Here is an 18,124-nt window from a genome sequence, read left to right on the forward strand (position 1 = left end):
GGAACAAAACAAAACACATTTTTTTGATGCCGTCCATGTCTACTTCCTGCTAAGCACCTTCAAACCATCCCCCACACAGTCAGCAAGTACCCCCTAGGAACACACTTCACTCCTGATGTTAACCCCTTCCCTGCCAGTGTCTTTAGTATAACAGTGCATATGTTTAGCCCTGATCACTGTTTTAGTGTCACTGGTCCCCCAAAAAAATATAAAAAGTGTCAGTTAGATGCCCGATTTGTCTGCCGCAATGTTGCAGTCCTGCTAAAAATCGCTGATTGCTGCCATTACTAGTAAAAAAAAAAAAAAAAAAAAAAAAATGCTATAAAAATGTCCCATCGTTTGTAGACGAGATAACTTTTGTGCAAGCCAATCAATATACAATTATTGGGATTTTTTTTAACCAAAAATATGGAGCAGAATACATATTGGCTGAAATTGATGAAGAAATTTTATTTTTAAAATTTTTTTATTGGATGTGTTTTATAGCAGAAAGTAAAAAATTTAGTTTTTTTCAAAATTAACGCTCTTTTTTTGTTTATAGCGCAAAAAATAAAAACCACAGAGATGATCAAATACCACCAAAAGAAAGCTCTATTTGTGGGAAAAAAAGAAAGGACATAAATTTTACTTGGGTGCAACATCGCATGACCGCGCAATTGTCAGTTAAAGTAGCGCAGTGCCGTATCGCAAAAATTGCCTGGTCATTAAGGGGGTAAAACCTTCTAAGGCTGAAGTGGTTAAAGGCAATATGTAATATGATTTTTTAAGGCTTTATTTACTCCATTCAGTTGCAACAGTTTGTGCGCATGGTTTAACATGTCGTGGTTAGGGCAGCCCATTCATTTGCATGACCGTTTTTTTAAACAAAAACACTAAAACACGTGGCACTTTGTTGCTATGCATTTTGGCGTGCACTAAAACGTGCACGTTAGCAAGGTGCGCTGGGGTGACATTAAGATTTAATGGCAATGGCTTGCTCCTGCAAAAAAGAAATACACATGTTTTGTGCATTGCAGGAATGCATGCAATTGTGAAAATCCCTGCAATGTACAAATGTGTACCTAGCCTTAGGGCTAACACATAGAGAAAGGTTAAAGTGTCATCACAGTGTAACATTGTGCCGTGCCCCACTACTTTGTACTTTCACATGTGTATTGGGAAGGATCTTCTAATTAGCCCTGCTCGGCACAAGAACATGATCAAGGATTGTAGTTCTGTAGTCACACCGCCCAACTTTTTGAGATGGGAATGAGGGACACCTATCAGCAAAAGTAGGCAGGCATAGGACACACCCCTTGCCGCTCCCCCTTAAAGGAGAATTGTACAAAAAAACAAGATTGGTTAAACCCACAAGTGCTTTTTTTAACCACTACTATTCCTTTATATCGGCCCTTGGAATTTACAAATGCAGAAATTTAGAAATCAGATGAAAGGTTTAGTGCTGGAAGACACTTTTTGATAGATAAAAAGTGTGTTTTATACACATCTATATTGATCAGGCCAAAATGAGGGGCAGATGAGGAGGAATGAGGGACATTGCTCCAAATCAGGGACAGTACCTCATAATCAGGGACAGTTGGGAGCTATGCTGTAGTGCACTAAGTTCTTCCCGGTCACATACATGAAGCATTTTTCTGCAGTCTCACTCATTTAGTGGTAAGGTTATGGATCTTACTCTACTATATTGAACATAACTGACATCTGTTTACTAACCTCTTACTGGCCACATAATGCAAGGAGGGAGGACCTTAACACTCAGGTGCCACACATATGCATCCATGGTGGCTATGGTTGTCACCTGTCCGGGATTCACCCAAACAGTCTAGGTTTTGAACCATGTGTCCACGTTTCAGGCGGACTGAAACCCGGACAAATTATTCAGACCAGGCTGTGGCTCCCCAAGTAACCAAGACAGTGACACACAAATCTGTAACCGCCAGCGAGCTGCGGGTGGCTGGCTGAGGGCAGGTTCGGCATCACTAGGGAGCAGGGTGATGTTGTCTGCAAAATAAATTTGGCCACACCCACTGTTCGATGTGGCACACTATAAGCGCCATATTATTACTCTTCTTGGGGCACCCAAAGGTGTACCAGGCAGCTGACCCAGGCTTGAAGAGAAGGTGGCAACCCTAATGATGGCTGGGGTTTCTGGGCTGAGAGTGTGCTTACCGCACACTCTCAGTGCAGTGATCAAGCTGTCATCAGGAGTCGGTGTGATGGTCTGCTAATCATGTGACCACCCACTGTGACAGCCAATTTCAGTGATCACATGATCAATAATTCAGTCCTGCCCCCTTTCTTTCTTAAGACCAAGTTAAAGGTCAGCAGGTAAGGGACAGGAAGGGATTAAAATTAAAACACATTTTTTAGTGGGACTGCTTTAGCAGTCCCACTATTGTTTTTCTTTTTTTATTTCTTAATCATCATCTTTTTAATTGTATTATTATTCCGTACGTTTTTTTGGCTCTGTGTAACTTATGCATACTTTTGGCTATTAAAGCCATTCAACTTTTAAAACGTTCAGCTCTTTTAGCTGATGGTGGGACTTCTTCAACTTTTCTTCTACTATTTATACTTTTTAACCACTACAGATCCGCGCTATTGCCAAATGACGGCATCAGCGCGGACCTACATTTCCGGGACTACGTCTATTGACATCGTCCCGGATACGAGCGGCCTGCGCGCCCCCTGAGGGGCGCGCGCGGCGCGCTCTGTGATCGGCGAGTCCGTGAGACTCGCCTGATCACCGATCCGTGCAAGGGGTCGATCCCGACCCCTTATCACGTGATCAGCTGTCAGCCAATGACAGCTGATCATGTGATAGAACGGAGCCGGTAATCGGCTATTATTCCTCCTCGCGCTGACAGCGCGAGGAGAGAAAAAAAAAGCCGATCACCGGCGGCCGTGATCGGGACATCAGTCCCGATCACGGCCAGCAATACAGCTGACCACCTGCCAGTGCCCACCTGCCCACCGCCGTGCCATCCTGAATAAAAGTAAGTGCCCCCCATCAGTGCCCATAGTGCCCACAGTGCCACCTACAGTGCCACCCACAATGCCACCCACAGTGCCATCCAGCAGTGCCACCAACAGTGCCACCCACAGTGCCCACAATCTGCCTCAAAGGTGCTGCGACCCAGTGCCGCCCATCAGTGCCCAGCAGTGCCGCCCATCAGTGCCCAGCAGTGCCGCCCATCAGTGCCCAGCAGTGCCACCTATCAGAGCCACCTATCAGTGCCACCTATCAGTGCCCATCAGTCCCATCTATCAGTGGTACCTATCAGTGCCCATCCGTGCCACCCATCCGTGCCACTTATCCGTGCCACCCATCCATGCCATCTTATCTGTGCCCATCTTTGCCCATCAGTGCTGCCTTATCTGTGCCCATCGGTGCCGCCTTATCTGTGCCTATTAGTGCCGCCTTAACTATGCCTATCAGTGCCCACCAGTGCAGCCCATCAGTGCCCACCAATGCAGCCCATCAGTGCCCACCAATGCAGCCCATCAGTGCCGCCTAATCAGCGCACTTCAATGAAGGAGAAAAATGACCCGTTTGCAAAATTTTATAACAAACTATTAAAACATGATTTATTTTTTTTATTTTTTTGCATCTTTTTTTGTTTGTTTAGCAAAAAATAAAACTCCGAGCTGTAACTAAATACCACCAAAAGAAAGCTCTATTTGTGGGAAAAAAATGATAAAAATTTCATTTGGGTACAGTGTTGTATGCCCGCGCAATTGTCATTCAAAGTGCATCAGCGCTGAAAGCTGAAAATTGGTCTGGGACTGAGGGGGGTTTAAGTGCCCAGTAAGCAAGTGGTTAAAATATTAAGCTTTTTAACACTTTTTTTTAACATTGAAGTCAATGAGAGCATGCTTAAAATCCTCATGCTTAGAATCTTCTTCCACTGCCAAAAGTTTCAGCTCCTTCATACTTTCACCTACAGACACCAAACAAACTTTAAAATGTTCACAAAATATTCAGCTATCTGGCTATATCTTTTCAGTTTGATATCTTTTAGTTTTTGTGAAAAAGCTGTTTAAGTTTAGTGATAATTTCAGAAATTGTCATTAAATTTAGGGCATCCAGGACTACATCTCCCATCCACCCTCTGAGCCTGTGGATGCCTCCTTCTGGCTCCAGCAGCTGATGGATCATTTGATCTCCTGTGATAATGTGCCAAGGGCTTAGAAAAAGAACAGCGTAATGCGGGACAAGGTAAAAAACAAAACAAAAAAAAACCAAGCAGGGTGGTCAAAATTGTTAGATGAAGGTGTGCCATGTATTTTAGCTGCTACTTGAAGATGGACTGTATTACAAAAGCAAAACACTAACCTTATTTCAACAGTTTTTAAATTGCCCGGGGATATCCAGAATGTAGTCAGGGCAGTAGTATTTGTGCAAGAACAAATTTGATGCACAGGTGAGCCTCCAGTACATGCATGGATGCCAGATATCCAGGATCCCACAAAGTTTCCATCAGATATGGCCTCCAAGACAATGATGGAATTTCCTTGTCCATTAATATTCACTGTAAATAAGATGAAATGAATAAAAAAATGGAACTTAAGATAATTCATACAATTTAAAAAATAAAAAATAAAATGAAGGATGCAAAACACTAACAGGTTTTTTTTTAAGACAAAGAACAACATGCATACAAATACATACTTTCACCTTTAATTATTTTGAATGCTCTACAATGCCTTGAAAAGTATTCATACCCCTTGAAATTTTCCGCATTTTTCATGTTACAACCAAAAACGTAAATGTATTTAATTAGGATTTTATGTGACAGACCAACACAAAGTGGCACATAATGGTGAAGTGGAAAGAAAACGATAAATGTTTTTTCTTTCTTTTTTTTTTTTTACAAATTAGTATCTGAAAAGTGTGATGTGCATTTGTAGTCAGCCTCCTTTAGGCTGGGTTCACACCGCTGCGGGGGGAGAACCGGATGTGATTCGCACAGCAAATCACATCCGATCTCCGTAGCGCTGCGAGTTCAGCCATACAGATAGTATGGCTGAACTCGCAGCGGTCCCGCAGCAAACTCGCACGGGACCCTTTTTTGGGTCCGCAACGGAATCGGATCGCATGGGGGTTCACACCATGCGATCCGATTCCTGTGCGAGTCGGCAGATCGCACTGCGATATGCCGACGGATCTGGGGGTGTCATTAACATAACATTGACACCCCCAGCCGTCCGCATAGGGCAGTGTGAACTGCCGGCGGGAGGTATGCGATGCGGGAAAACGCCGCGGATTCGCGGCGTTCCCGCATCGCAGCAATGTGAACCTAGCCTTACTCTGATACCCCTAACTAAAATCTAGTGAAACCAATTGCTTTCAGAAGTCACCTAATTGGTAAGTAGGGTCCACCTGTGTGTAATTTAATCTCAGTACAAATACAGCTCTGTGAAGCCCTCAGAGGTTTGGTAGAGAACCTGAGTGAACAAACAGCATCATAAAGGCCAAAGAACGTACCAGGCAGGTCAGGGATAAAGTTGTGGAGAAGTTTAAAGCAGGGTTAGGTTATAAAAAAATACCCCAAGCTTTGAACATCTCACGGATAGGGATGAGCTTGGTGTTCAAGTCGAACGCATGTTCGACTCGAACATCGGCTGTCCGCACGTTCGGCGAATGCCGAACGTTATGGGCCAAAGCGCCAAATTAGTGTGGCGCTCACGGTCCACAATGCACTGTGCCATAGCAGTGCATTTCTGGCTCATGATTGGCCAAGCATGCATTGTGACCCCGCATGCTTGGCCAATCACAGCGCCTGCAGTGAGGAGAGCCATGATTGGCCACAGGCAGGATGCCTGTGGCCAATTATAGCTCAAGCTGTGTGGTACATGCCCCACACTATATAAGGCCGCCAGCGGGGCGGCCTTGTGTAGTGTTCCGGCGTCTGCGGGAGGTAGTGGGTGTTGTCTGTGTACTTTCAGCGCAGTATACACCTGTATCTGCATATATTGCTATATTGCTCTTCTGTAATTGAGCCATCAGCCATATGCAGGAGTTTGTGGGTGTTGTCTGTGTTCCTTCAGCTCAGTATACATCTGTATCTACCTATATTTCTATATTGCTCTTCTCTAAATGAGCCATCTGCCATCTGCAGGAGTTAGTTGGTGTTGTGTGCCTCCAGCACAGCACAGTATACACCGGTATCTACCCTTTAATTGCTGGTGTTCTATAATAAAGGCATCTGCATTAGTTAGTTGGTGTTATGTGCCTCCTGCATGGCACAGTATACACCGGTATCTACCCTTTAATTCCTGTTGTTCTATAATAAAGGCATCTGCAGGAGTTAGTGGGTGTTGTGTGCCTCAAGCACAGCACAGTATACACTGGTATCTACCCTTTAATTCCTGTTGTTCTATAATAAAGGAATCTGCAGGAGATAGTGGGTGTTGTGTGCCTCCAGCACAGCACAATATACACCTGTATCTACCCTTTATTGCTGGTGTTCTATAATAAAGGCATCTGCAGGAGTTAGTGGGTGTTTTGTCCCTCCGACACAATATACACTACCTAATTGCTGATTTTCCAATCTCCCTTCAGGCAATTACCATGTTGGAAGGCCAACAAGGAGAGGCAGACAGACATGAGCCAATAAAAGAGGGAAAGCAGGCTCTGTGTCTAGAGACAACAGTGCTGGTCATGGATGCGGTGCATCGTCATCAGCACGTGGCCATGGGACATGCTTGTCCTTATTTTCGGCAGCTGGACGTGTTGAGCTGCATCATGCCGAAGACTTGGTAGAGTGGATGACCAAGCCCTCTTTATCCTCCTCATCCTCTCTCACCCAGGCTCAGGGTACTAGCAAAGCAGCTGCCAACGCATCCCCTTCTCAATGTCATCATCAGTGACTCCTTCCTTAGACCCACCACGTCCTCCTGAGGAGTTCCCCGAACCCTTTGAGCACAGTGTTGGGTACATGCTCCAGGAGGATGCCCAGTGTTTTGTAGGCTCTGATGATGATACTCAGCTAGAGGAAGTCAGTAGCATGAACGCAGAGAGAAGGGAAGCTCAAGAAGGACAGCAATCTAGCAGTCATGTTCCACAAGCTGCAGCATAGTTCCAGGTTTGCTCCAGGGGTGAAGAGGTAGGGGATGATGACTGACTCCACGTGGGTGCCTGGTAGGAGAGAGGAGGAGGAGGAGGCACATCTCCAATGAGGCAGGATGCCCTCCTGGGGGCCAGCTTAGGGGCAGAATACCTACTGAATCACACCGCAGAGCTCTGCCTGGGCAGGGCGCTGCCTCTGCGCGTTATTCTAAAATTTCTTTGGTGTGGGCCTTTTTTGAGATGAGTGTATCAGATCGCACCGCTGCTATTTGCAACATATTTCTCAAGCATATCTCGAATGGCCAAAACATCAGCCGCTTGGGCACTACATGCTTGACCAGACATATGTTGACCTGCCATGCAGCTCGTTGGCAAGCTTACCTCAAAGACCCACACCAAAGAACAAAGTGGACCTCTCCTCGCTCCTCATCAGCCGGGATCTCCAACCCCACTAGACCTTTAGTCCTCTCTGAAACCTGCACTGAGAGGAATGAAGGTGTAGAATTAGGTGTGTCACAGCCAAGTGCTTGCAGGCACTCTGCTAGCAGTACATCCACGTCTGATTGTAGCAGGCAAATTTCCCTGCCCCAGCTGCTGGACCGTAGAAAGAAGTTCACTGCCAGCCATCCACATGCCCAGCGGTTGAATGCTAGCTTGGCTAGCTGCTACCTTTTAGTTGGTAGACTCGGCCCCCTTCCGTGAGTTTGTGCAATGTGCGGTTCCTCAGTGGCAGGTCCCCAAACACCACTTTTTCTCACGGAAGGCGATTCCCGCTCTCTACCATCTTGTGGAAGGCAATGTCCTTGCCTCGCTGGACAGGGCGGTCAGTGGTAAGGTGCATATTACCGCTGACTCATGGTCCAGCAGGCATGGACAGGGACATTACCTGTCCTTCACGGCAATTGGGTCACTCTTCTGGCAGCTGGGAAGGATGCAGGACAAGGTGCAGTAGTGTTGGAGGTTGTTCCGCCACCACACCTCCAAAATGCTACTACTGGTTGTGACACACCTCTCTCCTCCACCCATTCTCTTCTTCTTACTCCATGGCCTCTTCCAGTGCTCTGTCCTCTGAACCAGCGGTGCTCCGTAGGCGTTCAAGGGGCTATGCAAGTACGCAGGCAAAACGATGCCATGCCATGCTTGCGCTGGTTTGTTTGGGGGACAGGAGCCACACTGGGGCAGATATTTTGTCAACTCTGCAGGGGCAGGCCGAGAGGTGGTTGACACCATGCCAGCTTAAGCCAGGATTAGTGGTTTGCGACAATGGCACCAACCTCCTCTCTGCCCTCCGACAGGGACAACTGACCCATGTGCCCTGTGTGGCTCACGTCCTTAACCTGGTGGTGCAGCGGTTCTTGGGCAGGTACCCAGGCTTACAGGATGTCCTGAAGCAGGCCAGGAAAGTCTGTGTGCATTTCCACAGCTCATTTAATGCCTGTGCTCGGCTGGCTGCGCTCCAAAAGGAGGTGAACCTGCCCAAGAACCGCCTTATATGTGACATGCCCACCAGGTGGAACTCAACGTTGGCCATGCTTCAGCGGCTGCACACACAGCAGAGGGCCATCAATGAGTACCTGTGCGACTACGGCACCAGGACAGGGTCAGGGGAGATCGTTTTTTTCTCACCATGCCAGTGGGGCATGATCAGGGATGCATGCACTGTCCTGTCACCGTTTGAGGAGGCCACAAGGATGGTGAGCAGTGACAGTGCATGCATCAGTGACACTGTACCTCTTGTCCACCTGTTGGAGCATATGCTGCATGGAATAATGGACAGGACACTTGAGGCAGGAAGAGGAGGACTTCCTTGCCTCTCAAAGCCCCCTTTATCCAGACAGTGTTCCTGCTGTCTCACCCATCACACAGGAAGAGGATGAGGAGGAGGAGGAGGATGATTGTGTCAACATGGAGGTGGAGCCTGGCACTCAGCAGCAGCAGTCTTGTAGAGATGATTTACAGTCCCAAGAAACCCGTGGACTTGTACGTGGCTGGGATGGCGAATGGCCTCCCTGATCCTGCAAAGCCTGCAGAAGGACCCTCATATTCTTCGGATCAAGGAGAGGGACCATTACTGGCTGGCCACTCTCCTTGATCCACGGTACAAGGGTAAGGTTGCGGACCTTATCTTGCCATTGCAGAGGGAGCAGAGGATGAGACATCTCCGGAAGGCCTTGCAGAAAGGTCTGTGCAACGCGTTCCCAGAGACTGGGAGGTTCCAAACTCCTGGTCCGGTGGAGAAGGTGGCCGTCTGACCGATGCGTTCAGACAATTTTTTTAGTCTGCAGCCCCAAGGTATGATCGGTTCCAGCAACCATCGCCAGCGTCTGATTTACATGGTGCAGAAATACCTAGGGGCAAAGTTAGACTTGGACACCTTTCCCACCGAAAATCCTCTGGCTTACTGGGTCTTGAGGATGGATCACTGGCCAGAGCTTGCACAGTATGCAATTGAGCTACTGGCCTGTCCTGCATCCAGCGTTCTTTCGGAACGCACCTTCAGTGCTGCTGGTGGCTTTGTAACCGATCACAGGGTGCACCTGTCCACCGACTTGGTTGATCGACTGACCTTCATAAAGATGAATCGGTCTTGGATCACCACCAGCTACCAAGCACCTGAAGCTGATGTAACTGAATAATTTTTTTTTAAATATCACATCCCTTCAAGACTTCCTATGCTGATGCTGAGTGACTGTCCTGTTATGTTGACTGCCTATCCTCTTCCTCCTCCGCTGATATCTTGGAATAACATTTTTGGTTCTGGGCGATGCGACCAGCCCAATTTTTCAGTCCCCTGTTTAACAGGGGCGTGTAATTACAATTTTTGATGCAATGCTTTACAGCTGGGCTCATTCCTGCACTACAAATAGAGTATATAGGAGAGGTTTCAGTGTTGTGGCACCAGCACCAGTGCCTAAGGCCCAATTTTTCAGCCCCTGTTTAACAGGGGCATGTAATACAATTTTTAATGTATTGCTTTGCAGCAGGGCTCATTCCTGCACTCCAACTAGAGTATCTGGGAGAGGTTGCAGTGTTGTGGCACCAGCAAGCAGTGCCTAAGGGCCAATTTTTCAGCCCCTGTTTAGGGGCATGTAATTACAATACTTGATATAATATTTCACAGCAGGGCCCGTTCCTGCACCCACCGAGAGTAACTGTAAGGACTTACAGTGTTGTGGCACCAGCACCACTACCACCACCACAACCACCAAAGGCCCTATTTTTCTACCACTGTTCATCAATGGCATGTAATTACAATTCTTGATATAATTGTTCACAGCAGGGCTCTCCAGCGCCTACCAAGAGTCACTTTGAGGGCTTACAGTGTTGTGGCAACACCAACACCTTAGGCGCAAATTTCTACAGAGCATATAGGGCAAGCCCCTACTTTCAAACATCCAACTTACAAACATTTCCTACTTGCAAACGGAAGGAGACAACAGGAAGTGAGATGAAAAAAGACAGACGGCCAAAAGAATTATACAGGGGTGAAAACCCTTCCCTATGTTTTCCAAAAAGCTTAAAAATAGATTTTTTGACTGGAGCTACACGTTAAATATGTACCATTTCAAAATTACAAACAGATTCTACTTAACACAACAAACCTACACAGTCCCTGTCTTGTTTGCACCGCCTGTATACTCCTGTTCTGAGTGTATAGGGCCTGGGGGCCCCACGCTTTTCCTTTTTTTAATATGGGTACAGGGTTCCCCTTAATATCCGTACAAGACCCAAAGGGGCTGGTAATGGGCGGGGGGGGGGGGGGGGGGGGGCTACCCATGCCATTTTTCTCAATTATTTTCATCCATATTGCTGGAACCAGATATTACATTAAAACCGCAAGCAGTTTTAAATGTTTTTTTTTTCCGTTAAATGTCATTTTGTGCAGGGACTGTTCCAAACACGGGAAACACGTGCCACTTCTCAGGCATTCTATAGACACCCCCCAGGCGCGATATTTAAAGGAATATTTCACTTTTTTTTCACTTTAATCGTCATTAAAATCAGTGCTCCCGAAACAACGGCTGTTTTTAAAAACATTTTAGGCATTGACCCATGTCCCCTGTGGCAGGAGCCAGGTCCCCAAACCCTTTTTTAGGACAATATCCTGCATATTAGCCATTAAAAGTAGTACTTTTTTTTTTTTTTTTTACACAAATTTTATTGAAAAGTAACAGAGCATTACAATCAAGATTGAGTCTCACAATGACGTTTACATTTCAACACGTTATCTTAAATGTAAGCAAAGATACATAAGAGATTGCTAAATTCACAGGGATTGAACAGTTACAACATAAGATGTTTTAGTCAAAAATGAAAAATTTTATTCGTCAGATAAGGCGGAAAGAGAATCAAAGCGTATATGAAGATAAAATAACAATATTCTTGAGGAGGAAGGGGAAGGGAGGGGCAAGGAGAGATAAAAAACAAGAAGAGAGAAGAGAAAAAAAAAAAGGGGGGGAGTTTATATTTAGGCGTAGTGGCAGGAGGGAAGATTAGGCAGTGAGGTTGGGTGGACAGCGGCCTGCGCTGTATGAACATCTTAAGTACAAAAACATAGATCACTGACAGAGAATCGGCAACAAATAATACTTAAATAGACGATTTGTATTCCTGAGTATCTTTAAAAGCTAGCCATTTTGACCAGGTTGAGGTGAATTGTAACATTCTTTCTTGCGAGATACTGATAAGCTCTTCAATAGTTTCAATAGAGGTGATCCTTCTGAACCATTCTTTTTTCGTTGGGATTGAAGTTGACCTCCAATGGGAGGGGATGCAGTGTCTAGCAGCGTTTGTCATTATCATAATTAGGGATTTCAAATATTTTTTTGAGGGGATTGTGTTGTGGTGCAGTAGAAAGTGGGCTGGGTCGAAATCTAACGGTTCTGAGGTTATGAATGTAATGGTTTCATGAACCATTTTCTAAAATGGTTGGATATGAGTGCAAGACCACCATAGGTGGAATAGTGATCCCACTTCACCACTGCACCTCCAGCACTTGTTGGAGATCTGAGGGTTGAATTTCTGTATGGTGCTGGGTGTTCTATACCATCTGGTTAGAATCTTAAACCCACACTCCTGAGTAGCGACATTGAGTGAGCCTTTGTGAGCGTACATGAAAATAGTTTCCCAGTTTTTATTAGTGAATGAAAGATTGAGGTCGTTTTCCCAGGCTAGACAGGATGGGAAAGAGAACTCTAGACCCTCGTCGAATAATGAGTTATAGATAATTGAAATATTGTGTCTTTGAGGGTGCATACCTGAGCATAGAGTTTCAATGGTCTTGGGGGATTTGGAACTCAGATTTGTCGATACTACCGTGGAGAGAAAATGTCTTATTTGGAGGTACGTCCAGTGGGAGATTAGTCTCGGGTCGTTGTCTTTATTGATTTCCTCGAGGGGAAGAGGTTTCCCATTGTGTAAGAAATGTTTGATCAGCACATTTTTGTGGGGCCAGTTTGCTAAGAAAGATTTTTGTTTGTTTCCTGGGGGGAAGTCGGGGTTGTCTCTGAGAGGCGTTAGGGAACTGATCCAAGGGGTGGGGTCACTTTTTTTATATGTGTCATGAAATATTGCTAACGTGGGACCGATAAGAGGATGAGATTTAATCTCTTTTGAGTGGTATTTGGGGTTTATCCATGAAAGATGACTGATTGGGAAGGGGAATTGGGCTTGTTCTAGTGATACCCAATCCTTGATAGGCTGGTGTAAATTCCAGTCAACTATACGTGTGAGCATAGCTGCTTGGTGGTACTTTTTCAGGTCCGGGAGGGCTATTCCACCTTTATTTTTCGGGAGAATTAATCTTGTGTATTTAATTCTAGGAGGTTTACTCCTCCATATAAAGGTGGTACATGCTTTGCGAAAGGCGGCAAAGAAGGAAGATGGTAATCTGATAGGGATCGTTTGCATATCGTAAAGGAATCTGGGCAGAATAGTCATTTTTATCAATGAGGCCCTACCAAACCACAAAATATTGAGGGAGTTCCATCTTTTAAGGTCTTCTTGTGAGTCTTTTAGTAAGGGTAGAAAATTGAGTTTGAAGAGGTCAGTTAAATTTGAGGGTATTTCTATCCCAAGATAGGTAATTTGTTTAGGAGACCACGTGAATGGGAAATTTTGCTTACATAGTTCAACATCATTGGAGGGTAAGGATATGTTTAGTGCTACCGATTTGGAGTGGTTAATTTTTAAATTGGATATTGATTGGAACGTTTCAAGTTCTTGAATTATATTATTCAGTGAGATAAGGGGTTGCGATAGAAAGAGTAGCATGTCATCTGCGAAAGAAGCGATTTTATAGGAATGGTCTTTTATTTCAATGCCTTTTATGTCCGGGTTGGATCTGATTTTATTAAGAAGCGGTTCTAGGGTGAGAACGAATAGTAGCGGGGACAAGGGACAACCTTGACGCGTCCCATTTTTAAGGGTGAAGGCATTCGACAGGTGGCCGTTGGTGCGAACGCGAGCAGTTGGATTTGAGTATAGTGCAGCGATGTATGCTCTCATCCGAGGCAGTAAGCCGATGTTTTTAAGGACTGCATCAATAAAGTCCCAGGCCACTCTGTCGAATGCCTTCTCAGCGTCGAGAGAGAGGAAGAATCCCTGTTTCTTTTTGGAAGTCAGCCAATTGTTTATGTTCAGGGCCTTAATGGTATTGTCCCGACCCTCCCTACCCGGGATGAATCCCACTTGGTCAAGGGAGATTAGTGATGGGAGTAGGGGTAATATTCTATTGGCGAGGATTTTGGCATACATTTTAATGTCTATGTTTATTAAAGAAATTGGGCGGTAGTTCGTGACGAGGGTTGGGTCTTTTCCTTCTTTGGGAATGACTGCTATGTGCGCTTCCAGGACCTGTTTGGGGGGGTTTCGTTCGGAATGGAGTGATTGGAAAGTTTTCAAGAACCTGGGTTTAAGAATGTCGAGAAAAGTTTTGTAATATTGAAGTGGGAGACCATCTGGACCCGGGGCTTTGCCAATTTTCATGTCCTTTAAAGCTCTATCAAATTCTTCTCCATTAATGGGAGATTCGAGTTCCAGAGCGATATTGTGTGCTATTTTCAGGGGACTGTGTTTGTCCAAATACTCTTGAATGAGTTTAGTTCTAGCCTCTGAGATTGGGGGAAACTTGGGATTGGGAGGGATATTATAGAGTGATTGATAGTACTGCTCAAATTGGTTGGCTATCTCCTCGTTCGAAGAATACGACTTTCCTTTGTTGTCTTTTATTTGGTGTATGGTGGAAGCGGCTTTCTTGCTCTGAACTGCGTACTTTTTATTTCGAACGTTCGAGTCCCATAGACTTCAATGGGGTTCTAAAGTTCGCACTAATTTTAGGTTCGTTCGAAAGTTCTGGTGCAAACCGAACTGGGGGGTGTTCGGCTCATCCCTACTCATGGAGAACTGTTCAATCCATCATCCAAAAATGGAAAGAGGTATGGCACAACTGCAAATGTTATCTCGGGAGGAGCTGCAGGGATCCAAAGCTCAGGGGTGAGAATCTGTCCACAGGTGAAAAAAAGGGTGAAAATACTGCGATAAACCCAACGTGAAAGAGAAATGCACAAAAAAGTGTATGAAAAGCTGCTAACACACAAAGTCCAAGAAGCAATAACAAATAAAAAGTGTAACGGTAAACAAATGTGATTAAGGGAAATGACAATTAAATCACCTCAAATGGGCATAAATTTAAAAAAGTATATGTGAAAAAACATAACCAAAACAATAAGGTAATACTGATGAACCCAAATAGTCCAATAACCAAATGTCCACATATAGTGTCCTATAATTGGAAAACGTTCTCTTCAATCTCAAACTGAAGTAGGGAACATGTGGTCAAGATCGATAAATCAGAAATGCAAATGGATACAATGGTATACATCTGGAAGATATTCAAATGTAAAGATGGGTACATATCATACGGCAGTGCGTCTAATGCGCTTATAGTACTGGATCCCCAGTGCCAAGAGGGATTGGTGATGCCACGGCTGTAACTCAAATCCACTCACGGTTGGATAATGATCCCAAGTGGGTGAGTGCTTTTACACTGGAGTAATGCATGGCAGGATGCCAAAAAAAGTCCTGCAAGCCGCATCTTTGAGGCGCTGTAGGAGCGGTGTATGTACTGCTCCTACAGCACCCCTGCCCATTGAAATCAATGGGCAGCACCATCAAAATTCCAGGAAAGTGCCACTGCAGCAGCACTTTGAGGGTGAATTTAACCCCTTTTCAGCCATTAGCAGGTGTTAAAATCGCTTGCTAGCAGCTGAAAAGTGCTGCAAAAAAGACTGTAAAGCACTGTAAAAACAGCGGCGCTTTAAAGCCGATGCCCCCAACGCCTTAGTGTGGAAGTAGCCTTAGAGTCTGAAAAAGACTTGAGACTGGGTGGAGGTTCACCTACCAGCCTGACAATGACCCTAAACAGAGCTACAATGGAATGATTTAGATCATATAGAGAATATTCATGTGTAAGAATGGCCATAGTTGTGCGGAGCCTATTGCATTAGGGTGTGCACCCAAAGCTCAAACACACACATATATATATATATATATATATATATATATATATTTGTTTTACACTATATTACCAAAAGTATTGGGACACCTGCCTTTACCTAAATTTCAAGATTTCAAGTACAAAAAGCAAAACTTACCAGTATGAAGTCTGTTGCTGCTAAGGATGTCAGGAGTGATGTTGAGCTGGAAACTTCCATTGACAATGGTATTAGTTACAATGCTGCAGAATGAGGAGGGTGTAGTAGTGGTAAGAGTGGTGCTAGTTGGACTACTTAATGTGGTTGTTGTAGAAGAGGTGCCAGATGTACTTTGTGTCGTGCTGGTTATGGTACTTGATGCAGTTGTGGTGGGTGTTGTTGTTGTGGTTGTTGTGGTCATTGTTATGGTTGGCCTTGCGGTTGTGGTGGGTCTTGTTGTTGTAGCTGTTGTGGTTGAACTTGTTGTTGTGGTCATGCCTGTGGTTGTGGCTAATCTTGTTGTTGTAGTTGTTGTGGTTGGACTTGTTGTTGTGGTAGTGCCTGTGGTTGTGGCTGGTCTTGTTGTCATAGTTGTTGTGGTTGGATTTGTTGTTGTGGTCGTACCTGTGGTTGTGGCGGGTCTTGTTGTTGTGGTTGTTGTGGTTGGACTTGTTGTTGTGGTCGTGCCTGTGGTTGTGGCTGGTCTTGTTGTTATAGTTGTTGTAGTTGGATTTGTTGTTGTGGTCGTACCTGTGGTTGTGGCAGGTCTTGTTGTTGTAGTTGTTGTGGTTGGACTTGTTGTGGTCGTACCTGTGGTTGTGGCGGGTCTTGTTGTTGTGGTTGGGCCTGCGGTTGTGGCAGGTCTTGTTGTTGTAGTTGTTGTGGTTGGACTTGTTGTTGTGGTCGTGCCTGTGGTTGTGGTGGGTCTTGTTGTGGTTGTTGTGGTTGGGCCTGCGGTTGTGACTGGTCTTGTTGTAGGAGGTATTGTTGTTGTGGATGTTGTGGTTGGGGCTGTGGTTGTGGCGGGTCTTGTTGTAGGTTGTATTGTTGTTGTGGTTGGGCCTGCGGTTGTGGTGGGTCTTGTTGTAGGTGGTATTGTAGTTGTTGTGGCTGTTGTGGTCATGCCTGTGGTTGTGGCGGGTCTTGTTGTAGGTGGTATTGTTGTTGTGGTTGGGTTTGTGGTTGTGGCGGGTCTTGTTGTAGGTGGTATTGTAGTTGTTGTGACTGTTGTAGTTGGGCCTGCAGTTGTGGCAGGTCTTGTTGTAGGTGGTATTGTAGTTGTTGTGGTTGTTGTGGTCAGGCCTGCGGTTGTGGCGGGTCTTGTTGTAGGTGGTATTGTTGTTGTGGTTGGGCCTGCGGTTGTGGTGGGTCTTGTTGTAGGTGGCATTGTAGTTGTTGTGGTCGGGCCTGCAGTTGTGGCGGGTCTTGTTGTAGTTGGTATTGTAGTTGTTGTGGTTGGACCTGCTGTAGTTGGTTCTTCTAGTGAAGCCTTACTTGTGAGTAGAAGGAACAAAGCTGTAACAACTCTTAGTTTCATTGTGATAGCGTTCAGTCCTATCTAGGCAATATTAGCAAGACTTCCCTATATATAGCCAAGCTGGACAATAAGAGGTGGAAACAAAAACCTTAGTGCATACCAATTTATACATTCTCACATAGCTTGCAGCTTGGAGATAAATAACAAATACATAAATTGCTTTAAGAGAATAAATTAACCTACAAATATGTCAAATACAATTTGTTTGGGGACAATGTCGATGTGAAGCAGTGCAATCAATATGCACAACTGATCTATAAACAATAATCAATGTAAATAAATGAAGAACATTTCAATTGTTTGGGGACACATGAAATTTGACACAATTATAAAAGAATGTATTCTCTACATACACAAATTACATATATATATATATATATATATATATATATATATATATATATATATATATATATATATAAAATATATACCTGCATTTATTAAAGACATGATAGCTTCAGCGAAGCTCTGAAATATTTAAAGCTTTGCTAAAAAAAAACACTTAGTTATATGACATCATTACAAAATGATCTGGGGATGGTTCCTATTTCATGCTGGTGACAGTCGCTAGAGGTTTTTAGAGTAGTTCAAGATACTGACTGAACCAAATATGCAGGTTAGGAGTTCTGACTTCACTGTGACCTTTGATTGCAATGATCAAGAAAGAACCAAGGCCACTGACAGACAGGTAGTTAGTATTTTCAGAATGAGGTGAACGATACCAACCTTTATATTTTCCTGATTAAAGCTGAACTAAAGGTAAACTCTTATTTAACCTTTTTCAGACTGGACAATTTTGCTGGCTTAAGACCAGACCACTTTTTTTGCGATTCAGCACTGCGTCGCTTTAACTGACAATTGCGCAGACGTGGCTCCCAAACAAAATTGATGCCCTTTTTTTCCCACAAATGGAGCTTTCTTTTGGTGGTATTTGATCGCCCCTGTGGTTTTTATTTTTTGCGCTATAAACAAAAAAAGAGCGACAATTTTGAAAAAAAAAAACGCATTATTTTTTACTTTTTGGTATAATAAATATCCCCA

At 44.6% G+C, this 18,124-nt stretch overlaps 1 protein-coding gene across 1 annotated transcript in view; it reads right to left on the bottom strand.

Annotated features, from left to right (window-relative positions):
- LOC143934467 (uncharacterized) overlaps window positions 1-17,087 on the bottom strand; it is a 43,262-nt gene extending 26,175 nt beyond the window's left edge. The window contains exons 1-2 of the mRNA XM_077458118.1: window positions 15,727-17,087; window positions 4,337-4,532 (exon numbers count right to left, since the gene is read on the bottom strand). Of these exons, the coding sequence (XP_077314244.1) occupies window positions 4,337-4,532; window positions 15,727-17,083 (1,553 nt within the window). The 5' untranslated portion in view covers window positions 17,084-17,087. The remainder of the gene's footprint in view (window positions 1-4,336; window positions 4,533-15,726) is intronic.
- Between the last annotated feature and the right edge of the window lie 1,037 nt (window positions 17,088-18,124).

This window comes from Lithobates pipiens, unplaced genomic scaffold (assembly GCF_037356315.1).
Source record: "Lithobates pipiens isolate NorthernLeopardFrog02 unplaced genomic scaffold, aLitPip1_a1.2 Scaffold_27, whole genome shotgun sequence".
Taxonomy (NCBI): Eukaryota; Metazoa; Chordata; class Amphibia; order Anura; family Ranidae; genus Lithobates; species Lithobates pipiens.